An 11,568-nucleotide genomic window follows, 5' to 3' on the forward strand; every position below is an offset into this window, starting at 1 on the left:
CCTAGCTTTAAGGCATTTACATCGCCTTGTACTACACTTTTGGACGCCAGTACAGTTGCATCTTGTGAAGTCTTGTCCACCTGAAGCGGATTGAGAAATCACCGCAGAGCGCAGTGAAACTGTTTTTTCAGTGTTCATGTTGTCAGTGTTTAGAAGGCGCTGAGGGCACAGATCGAATTGATTTCTGGAATACAGACCACTGAGAATGCCAGCTTTTACGGCTATCCTGTATTGGTCTGTGTCTTCTCGTCTGTCAATTATGACATCAAGGATATTTCTAGGATCTCCTCTCCCACGATCAACAAGTGGAACTGGCACAGCTACATTGTCTCCATGTTCGCCAGCTCGCAGATCTACGCGACTTCTTTTCACCATCCTTTCTGCTTGAGAAGTTTGTACATCGGCTGCTTCACGACGATGCCTTTTGATTTCTTTGATGCGTTCTGCAACTCAGTGGTTTTCATCAGAGGAAACAGGACTGTCAGATGGAGAGGTTGAGAGAGACGTTACGGGCTCTTCTGATTCTCCAGAAGAAACAGGACTCTCAACATTGTAGGCAGATGGTGTTGCTGTGGGCGAGGAAGGTCCTTTGGGTAGATCAAGGATTTCAGCTGTCATTGGCTGACTTGTCACATTGTCACCAGCGTATTGTGTTGTAGTGCTGCCATGTTAGACTGGGAGCAAAACATCCTCTGTCAAATCATGTGTTGGTGTTTCATCACTTGTAGCTTGGGTCTGTTTTGCAACACCATCAGTTTGGGAGAGAGAGTTGTCATTGTCAGAGTCTGGTCTAATTGATGTGACAGCAAGAAGATCCTCCTCAGTCTCCATCCGAGCAATCACTTCCATCAGCAAAGACGAAGTAGTAAGTCCTACACGAGCCTCACAGCAAAACATTGCAGAATATGGAGAGCACTTTATCCCGGAATGGAGAGCACTGTTTTTCTGGAACTGAACAAACTTGATGCCTGTAGGCCAGTCTTTTGAGTCATTGTCAGCCATCCATGACACCAGCATATTTTTAATATCACCGTTTGCGCGCTCAACCGACCCCTGACTTTGGGGATGGCGAGGCTTACCATGCACCAGTGTTAGTTTTGGCCAAACTTCCTTGAGCTCTGTAATGACTTGTGAAGTGAACTTGGATCCGTTATCGCTTTGGAGAAAAACGGGGGCACCAAAGAGAAGAAAAATGTCCAGGTAGATGAAAAGCGACCTCTGCAGCTCTTTTAGACATCAAGGCTCGAAGGATGCAAAACTTCGTCAGGTGATCCTGGTACACCATGATCCATTTCTTGTTGGATCCACTGGGCATGCTTTGCATGTCAATTAGATCCACCTGACCCCTTGACGAGAATTCCTTGCCGAGTATTGGACGAACGGCAACCCCCTTCGTCGTCGGCCGTTTTCGTTTCTTTTGGCAACAGCTAAACGGCCTTAGTTAGAATGTTTGCATATTTCTTTTGTAATTCTTTCAACATCCGGTCTCTTCCGCCATGGCCTGTTGAGATGTGGGCGCTCTTGACAACGCCAAACGTCTCCTCGATGCTCACATAGTAGAGTGGCGACTCCTGTCGTGTCGAACGTCTCTTTATCAGTTTTTCTGAAGGCCCGCACTGGAGTACTTCATACCTGAAAACACAGTTAACATTAGAGAGAGAGAGAGAGAGAGAGTGAGAGAGAGAGAGAGAGAGAGAGAGAGAGAGAGAGAGAGACTGAGTAAAATAATAGATTGAAGTGAAAACTTACTTCTCCAACAGATAATATCCATGCCCCCCCCCCCCCCCCTTGGCATGTGAGTTATCAGCTGCTGCTTTCAGGGCATCGATGATCTTCTGATAGTCACACTTTGGAATTCATCCTTTTTTGTTTTCTTTGAAATGATCCTTGAGGTTTTGTGTAAACCTTTCCTCAATAGACATCTTGACTTTTCTGGAGGAAGAGGAAGAATGAAGCAACGTCAGAGTTGCTTGAATAAGAGGAAGAATGAACCAACGAGCAGTGGTTCTGACACTTTTGAAAACTGAACCATTTACTCATGTCTCAGTCGTTTAAACACAAACACTCACTAACGAAACTGAAAGGTCTTTAAGTTAAACTATGCTCTGTGTAATTGTATATGTGTAATTGTACTGTGTTTAATTAAAACGTTCATAGATGAAGGTTACACGAATTGACTGAATGCTCAATAGTAAGAACACGTAAAATGACAGGTCTAATTTCAGGAATTTCGTGTAATCACTGGAAATTTCAGTGATTACGCGAAATCCCTGAGTGAAACGGGGAATAGGTGTTTTCACTGAAATATTCAGGGATTACGCGTAATCCCTAGGTACGTGTTCTTACTGTAACATATATATATATATACATATATATATATATATATATATATATATATATATATATATATATATATATATATATATATATATATATATATATATATATAAATGTATATATAAATATATATATATATATATATATATATATATATATATATATATATATATATATATGTATATATATATATATATATATAAATATACTGTATATATATATATATATATATATATATATATATATATATATATACAGTGATACCTCTGGATACGAAAGTTTCTGCTTACGAAAAATTCAGGATGCGAAAAGTGATTCGAAGATTTTTATGCCCCAGGATACGGATAAAATTTCAGGATACGAAAACCTTACGAGATCCCAACTCTTCGCCGAGAGTAATTTTAAAAAGCGCGCGCCGCCAGACTTTGAACTTGGGTAGACTCACTTACAGCCTCCCGCTCACCCATTGGTTATCTGCCTACTCAGACGCTAGCTGACGCCATAAGATCCTGCTTTCCTATTGGTCGGCAACTATCCCAGCTTGCCTACGCACGGGCGTTCATCTCTCTCTCTCTCTTTTCGTTCCGACTGCGGTATAGTTAACAGACATTGTGTTGTGTGCTTTCGCTTGTTTGACTTTGTGTTATTATACAGTACATTCGTACGCCACGTGTTATCGTTAATAAACTTTCGTTACTGTGCACTGTACTGTATTAGTGTTTACTATACATAGACTGTATATAACGTTACGTAGTGTATTATATTACGTATTACTGTAGCCATGGGTCCCAAGAATGTTGCCGAAGGAAAGAAGAAGAAGACGATGCTCTCGATGGAGACGAAACTTGAAATCATTAAAAAGTACGAGTCTGGCATGCGTTTAAGTGCGATCGCCAAGGAGTATGGCCGGAATCCGTCTACGATAGGCACCATCCTGAAGCAGAAGGCGGCCATCAAAGCAGCAACACCTTCTAAGGGCGTCACTATTTTCTCCAACAAGAGAACGCACGTGCATGACGAGATGGAGAGGCTGCTTCTTGTGTGGATCAAGGACAAAGAGATCTCAGGAGACACCATCACTGAGACTGCAATTTGCCAGAAGGCCTCCGCCATTTTCGGTGATCTCGTGCGTGCTCAGGCCGAAGAAGGAGCAGGAGAAGGAACATCCCAGCAGGAACCCCCAGAGTTTAAGGCTTCTCGTGGGTGGTTCGAGAAGTTCAAGAAAAGGACTGGCATCCATTCAGTGGTACGGCATGGGGAGGCAGCCAGCTCGGACACGAAGGCTGCCGAAGCCTTTGTTAAAACGTTCGAGGAGTTGACTCTGCAGGAAGGCTACAGTTCGCAGCAAGTTTTCAATTGCGACGAAACTGGGCTTTTCTGGAAGAAAATGCCTCGTCGGACGTTCATCACGGCGGAGGAGAAGAGGCTACCCGGACATAAGCCTATGAAGGACAGGCTTACCCTTGCTTTTTGTGCAAACGCCAGTGGGGACTGCAAGATAAAGCCCCTGCTGGTGTACCATTCAGAAAATCCCCGAGCCTTCAAAGCCCACAAAGTCATTAAGGAGAACCTTCCCGTGATGTGGAAGGCGAATGCAAAAGCCTGGGTAACGAGGCAACTGTTCATTGATTGGGTGAATGTCTGCTTCGGTCCGACTGTCCGAAAATATTTGGAAGAAAAGCGCCTCCCTATGAAATGTCTGCTGGTGTTGGACAATGCTCCAGCTCACCCTCCTGGCCTCGAGGAATATCTTCTGGCCGAGTATTCCTTCATAAAGGTCCTGTATCTACCGCCTAACACCACCCCTCTCCTCCAGTCCATGGACCAGCAAGTTATTTCTAATTTTAAAAAATTGTACACGAAGCATCTCTTCAAGAGATGTTTCCAAGTCACAGAGAGTACAAACCTCACTCTGCGTGAATTTTGGAAAGATCACTTCAACATCGTGATATGCCTCAAACTCATCGATCTCGCTTGGCAGGAAGTTTCGAGGCGTACCCTAAACTCATCTTGGAGGAAGCTGTGGCCTGATGCTGTCTCTGCACGAGACTTCGAGGGGTTCGGGAAGCCTGGAGGAGAAGCCGAGATCGTTGACGATCCTGAACCAATTCAGCAGTCTGAGGTGGCTGACATCATACATCTTGGTACGTCCATGGGGCTGGAAGTTAGCGCGGAAGATATCGATGAACTTATCGAGGAGCACCACAAGGAGTTGACGACGGACGACTTGAAGGAGTTGGAGACGATGCAAGTGAGTGATGTTCAAGAGCAGTTCTCTAGCGGTGATGAGGAGGATGTTGCACCTTTGAAAACGGCAGACATTAAGGAAATTCTTGCATGTTTCCATAAAATGGCAGACTACGTCGAAAAGGAACATCCAGAAAAAGTTTATACCAACCGTGCGCTTCAACACTGCAATGACGTTTGCCCAACGCATTTTAGAAATGTGTTGAAAAGTAGGTAGAAACAAGCTTCAATGGATAGTTTCTTATTAAAGAGGCCAGCGGTATTAGTAGGCCAAGACGAAGGTGAAAGTAAAGAAAAGAAACAGAAAAAAGAAAGAGATGAAGAAGTAGAAGGTGAAAGTAAAGAAAAGAAACAGAAAAAAGAAAGTGATGAAGAAGTAGAAGAGATTTAGAAAATAAGAAAAACGTAAAGTTATAAAAAAGCAAAAAAAAAAAAATTCAATTTTAAGTTTTATGTTACCGTTAAGTGTTAAAGTAATTTTTTCTTTCATTTTATAGTTTTCCATACGTAATGTTAAGTGTTAATTATTTCTGCCATTTTTTTATTTCGTAAAGTTTAAGTGTTAATGTGTTAAGTGTGTAAATTACTGTACGTAGTCTGTCACTTGTTACGTTTTCTGCCTTATGCCATCCTCCTCTGCCGCGACTTCGCTATCGGACATCGTCTCAATCAAAAGGTAAGTTTCAACTTTTTTGTTACACTAATTGACTGTAACCTTTTTTTCAGAGTGTACAGGTACAGTATCAATCATTAATTTAGGTGTACGTACAGGTACAGTAACAATACACCTTCACTGATCTAAATGCTTTACGTACATACAGTACCGTAACTTTTATACAGTACGTACCGTAGTAAAGAAAACGGACCGTTTTCTTTGGGCTTGGGGGGGATAACTTGGCTATAACTACATTATTGAATAATCTCATAGTGGTTTCTGGAATGGATTAGGCTGTTTTTAACGGTTGTGTTAATTATTGAATGATAGAAATGGCTGCAATGCATGTTTATTACTACAGTTTAGCGTGTTTATGAAAGAAAAGGTGACTTTTTATAAGGCTTGGAATGGATTAGGCTATTTACATGTAAAACGCGACTCAGGATACGAAAATATCAGGATACGAAAATATCAGGATACGAAACCGCATCCTGAACGGATTAATTTCGTATCCTGAGGCATCACTGTATATATATATATATATATATATATATATATTAATGTATATATATATAAATTTTATATATATAAATGTATATATAAATGTATATATATATATATATATATATATATATATATATATAAATGTATATATAAATATATATATATATATATATATATATATATATATATATATATATATATATATATATATATATATATATATATATACTGTATATATATATATATATATATATATGTATATATATATATATATATATATATATATATATATATAAATATATATATATATATATATATATATATATATATATATATATATATATATATATATATGTATATATATATATATATATATATATATATATATATATATATATATATATATATATATATACATATATATATACAGTATATATATATATATATATATATATATATATATATATATATATATATATATATATAGTCCCAAAAATGTACAAAAAATTTTTCTATTTCAGATTTGATTTTGGAGTAAGAATAGCGGATATTGGGCTTACTTTCAAGCAAAAAATTGTGAAATTGTAGAAATGTGAAAATAAAATTGAAGCGCAAAGACAATTTACGAGTGAGTTCCACGGAGATGCCCCAACACGCGTCACCATTTCACGAATCGTAGATAACTTTTGAGAATCATGGGACCTTCCAAAGAATGAGAAAAGGACATTCAAGACGAAAAAGAACATCGACAAGTCCAACTAAACAGCAAGATGTTATTGCTAATGTTCAGAATTCCCCACGAAAATCTGTTCGTCAACTGTCACGTGAAACAGGTATCCCAAAATCGAGCGTCCATCGCACTTTGAAGAGTGCGCAGTAGAAAACCTAAAACAATTGACGAACTTAGAGAAGCAATTGAAGAAGAATGTGCTCAGATACCGAGAGAAATGCTACTTATAGTTTGCAGTTCCATATTTTCACGATGCAAAAAGTGTATTGAGCTAAATGGCAACCAATTTGAACACTTTATGTGAGCAGATTTTTTCTTTTTAACATTCTCAAATTGCCCCATGTATCCTTGCTTTTTTCACGTTGAACTCTCAGAATCTTTAAATGTGCGTTATTTCTCTCCTGTGAATCTGTTTTCCATGTTAATATCAATAAACTGAGCAAGTAATAAGGTTTAAAGGTTTAGTTGTAGATTTTAGTGTTTTCCTTTGATTTCGATTATGAGCCACGTGGGTCGGTGCAGTTGGGGTCAACTTTTGTCACGGGCTACTTGGCTCCGGCCCTCTTAAAGAAAATAGTATTATTTGCTATATCAATTATATTAGATTAAAGTTGGAGATTGAAAATGCATGATCAGTTAACATGATTTATATGGTTTCAGAAGTGAATGGTGAAAATGAAATGGGTGAAATGACAGGCAATGAAAGTGATTGCTGTATTATTATAGTGATATTGTGGTATTTAGGATGTAGGGTATTAAAGACTATACTATTAACACATTGTTAACTCAAATTATCTGATTCGGCGTCAATATTCTTAGATGTCAGGATGACAGAAAACTCCTAATCAATCAATCGAAGATATCTGGGCAAGTCGCTCACTTCCAAGCGAACCCCCTTCCCTGGTGACGATTGTTCAATGCTCAAAGGTCCGAGTCTAACTGGCTTCATCCTCCCCAAGACAAGAGGAAATATTTCCTTAGCATTGACTCTTTGTATTATTACGATTTTATTTGTCGTTTCATGACCTGATGTCCATCTCCTTATACGTGTTCCTCCGGTAAGCTCTTTAAAGTATCCATTCCTATTGACATCTGTTCAAACAGTCTTTTGCATATTTACTTCATTACTTATAGTTTTGAAATTATCGTAAACACCTGGAAAGTAAAATGTATGAAATATTGTCATCTTAGTATTTTGTTTTCAATTTACTAAAAACCTTCCACCAAAGAGATCTCATCATAAATGTGAGACCTTTAACCTCGAACATATGTGGGGATGGGGGTAGAAGGATAAAACCAGGTGGAGGTTAAAGATGATGGTGGAGAGGTGGAAATTGGGTGATCTTAATGTATGGCTTGACGAAGTTTCCTTAACATTTACGAAGTGATGATGATGATGATCGTAATGCCCTTATTGATAACATTTAATATTAAGGATTCAAACTCACAATGAAAACGGGCATATATCGTTCTAACATTGTTTTTAGGTGGTCACTCAACATCTTTGGAACATGGGATCTTCCCCAAAAGAAATACAAATCCAACACAAGCTTGCAAAGTAGTTAGCGGTTTTGTGTGAGTTTTGAACTGAAAACTGCATATACAAATGAATTCTACCATAACACTTTCACTACAAACTAGTATAATCTCCAAATTAGCATATACACACCAATCTTCGAAATTCTCACCATACATATTTTTTAAACAAACATTCTAAATATTTTATTTTCAATTCTAAACTTCACGCAAAATGGGACCACAGTATATATCGAAACCCCTAACGTTATATACTTTCATAGACTGAACTCAAGCTGATATTAAATTCAATTTAAAGCATTTCATTCATGATATAAACCAAGCAAATTTCAAATACACAAAATAACCCCTTCTCTCTCAAAACCGTCTTCTTGATATCATTCATCCCTTTCTGACCGGAGGTATTGTGAGAGTGATAAGGATCAATGCTAGTGATTGATTACAAATCGATCAAGTTTGGCGGTTTTGCGATTGAGAAGGCTCATGGCTCGATTCCACCAGTATTTTGGTTCTAACAGATGACGCTTAATCTCGCTTTACGAGATTCTTATCTATTCAGATTAAACGCGATTCCAGTTTTATTATTGGGTGGAAAAAATGAATGAATTACATAAAGTGAGGACTGAAGCAGGATTACACATGCAAATACAGGAGCCATAACTAATAAAAGCACTTAACGAACAAAAGTAAATCATGGCATACCATGCCAATTAAAATGTGTCATAGAAGAATCAAAGTGAATGATTTTACGGACGGGATTGTGAACTCCACCCTACTTCACATTATACTCTAACTTGGGGTCATTCGAAGGTGCAAATCTATACTATTGCGATGGCAACAAGAGAAGTAAAAACAACGCTCCAACAAGCGAGCAAAGCTAGCAGCAAATATACGAATGGAAGTCGATATGGAGAATCAACATCTGATCTAAGGGATGATTTTCCAGATCATGGTTATAAGTATCATGCAAAGAAACCACTTTGGTATTATTAATCCCTTCAAGACGTTATAATAATAATAATAATAATAATAATAATAATAATAATAATAATAATAATAATAATAATAATAATAATAATAATAACATAGCTCTATATTACAGCAAGAGAATTTGGTTTTCCACTGTTCCACCATGAACAAAAGTAACGAGTGGAAAAATCTCAGAAAAATTTATCATCTAATAGAGAACTCATAATCGAATTGAAACAGCAATGAAATTCTAGAAAAAAATATTATACCATCATATAACTAAAATTCCTGACAAACCATAAGGTCCTAACGGTAATCCTGACTACTGACGTTCAAGTCTTGTCTAAGAGGCCTCAATAGAAGCCCTCTGGAGCTTAGCAACAGCCTGCGCTTCTGGAAGATGCTGCTATTTCAGGTCGCTGATCCACAAAGGTATAAGAAGACATAATTGGGGCCATTTCTTTGGCCATAAAGTTGCGGAAGCCACTAACAACATGAGAGTGGGTGTTGGACCTAATGGTGGTAAAGCATATTAGTGATAAAAAAAAACGCCGTTGATAAGACCTCAGGGCTAATAAACCATCGTGTGATTTTTTTTTTAAATGATTCTCCGTCGAAGAAAATTCTGAAATTTAATTCAACGAAGGTTGTTGTTGTTATCTAATAATGACGTCTTACATAACTCACTAGTTGTAATTGTATTACCAGCATGAGAGAGAGAGAGAGAGAGAGAGAGAGAGAGAGAGAGAGAGAGAGAGAGAGAGAGAGAGATTTTCTCTATCCATGCATGTGTTTCAATTGTATTTATTCATATAAGACCCCCCAAAATTTTTAAAATGTGTTAGAGACGGGGCAACCAAGGGTCCATATTTAGTCAAGTGCTCACAAAGAAGAAAAATTAAAATTGATGTTTGCATTTAAAATATTGTCAATGTAGCCTAGCCTTGCGCAATGCAACATAACCTCTTAACCTAACTTACAGAAGTCTAGCTAAACCAAACCTACCCTAACTTAGCCCAACAACATAATCCAAAGTAACATAATATAGGCTAACCCAAACTTAACAAACCTAACCACTGAACTTAACCAACACTAACCTCATCACACCTAAGCTAATAAAACTTTTATTCCTTTAACCCCTGTTATCTTTTTCTAATTTTACCATGATATATTTTACTGCAATTGATTTAAATTAAGAAGAATTAAATTTCAGTTTCATTAGACTAAGTGTGCTCTTAAAGCGGAAACTAATGATTATCATAATTTTCAGGGCCCTCCACTACCATCGGCAGCAGCAGAATTTTATCGACCGGGCAGGCAGACTTCAAGCCATATTGCACTTCATGAAGAAAGCATAATAGCAACCAGTGATGCAGACGACGATGGCGAATGTAATGAAATAGATGTTCCCTGTAGATCTTACTTTTCCCCAAGAAAAAAAAAATAAGTAAAGCAACTAAGAAAATTTCTGATAAAGATATTAGACTTGGCCGCGTTGCCCACTTCCCTTCTGTTAGTACAAAACCTAGGGACATATGAACTACCTGGATGTAAGGGGAAAATAAACATGTTTTGCATCAAGTGTGAGGCACACTTGTACTACGATGCTAAGAAGAAAATGTTTCCTCGATTTCCATACCAAATAAAAGAATAACCTGACAAGAATTCTTTCTCTTTTGGAGGGGGTCAGTACCACTCCGTAATTTTTGGCAGTTGTTGTTGTTATTATTATTAGCTGCTAAGCTACAACCCTACTTGGAAAAGCAGAATCCTATAAGCCCGAGAGCTGAAACATGGAAAATAGCCCAGTGAGGAAAGGGAATAAGCAAATCACAAGAGAAGTAATTAACAAATAAAATAAAATATTTTAAGAACAGCAACATCAAAAACAATTTTTCACATATAAAACTACAAAAACTTTAAAAAACCAAGAGGAAGACAAATAAGATAGAAAAGTGTGTCCCGAGTGTACCCTCATGCAAGAGAACTCTACCCCAAGACAGTGAAAGATCATGGTACAGAGGCTATGGCACTATCTAAGACCAGAAAACAATGATTTGATTTTGCAGTGCCTCTCTCCTAGAATAGTTGCTTACCATAGCTAAAGAGGCTCTTCTACCCTTACCAAGAGGAACGTAGCCACTGAACAATTACATTGCAGCAAATAACCCTTTGAGCGAGGAAGAATTTTTGGTAATCTCAATGTTGTCAGGTGTATGACGACATAGGAGAATATGTAAAGAAAAGGCCACACTATTCAGTGTATGTGTAGGCAAAACGAAGATGAACCGTATTCTGAGAGATGGATCCAATAACTACAACGGTAGTATGATCATAGAAACCAAATTCCTTTATTTTTTCATGTCAACTACATGATTTTCCTTGTGGGTCTTTTGGAAAAATAAAGTTTCTGTAGAAAATGACATTTAATCTCCAAGCTGTCATGCGCCTGAGAGGACATTTTAGTATTCCTTTAGAAGTAACTTTATTTTGAATAAATACGGTGAAATTTAGTGATATGTTTATTTTGGCCCCTAATAAGGAAGAAAAAGTTAGATTAATTTTGTTTAGAAATCGGAAAAAAAGTCTG

The 11,568-nt window shown here is 37.5% G+C and overlaps 1 protein-coding gene across 1 annotated transcript in view; it reads left to right on the forward strand.

Moving 5' to 3' along the window:
* LOC137635449 (SCAN domain-containing protein 3-like) overlaps positions 1 to 10,369 on the forward strand; it is a gene marked incomplete at its 3' end in the record, with an annotated part of 21,284 nt that extends 10,915 nt beyond the window's left edge. The window contains exon 3 of the mRNA XM_068367916.1: positions 10,249 to 10,369. Within this exon, the coding sequence (XP_068224017.1) occupies positions 10,249 to 10,369 (121 nt within the window). The remainder of the gene's footprint in view (positions 1 to 10,248) is intronic.
* Between the last annotated feature and the right edge of the window lie 1,199 nt (positions 10,370 to 11,568).

The sequence above is a fragment of the Palaemon carinicauda genome, unplaced genomic scaffold (genome assembly GCF_036898095.1).
Source record: "Palaemon carinicauda isolate YSFRI2023 unplaced genomic scaffold, ASM3689809v2 scaffold1258, whole genome shotgun sequence".
In the NCBI taxonomy this organism is placed as follows: Eukaryota; Metazoa; Arthropoda; class Malacostraca; order Decapoda; family Palaemonidae; genus Palaemon; species Palaemon carinicauda.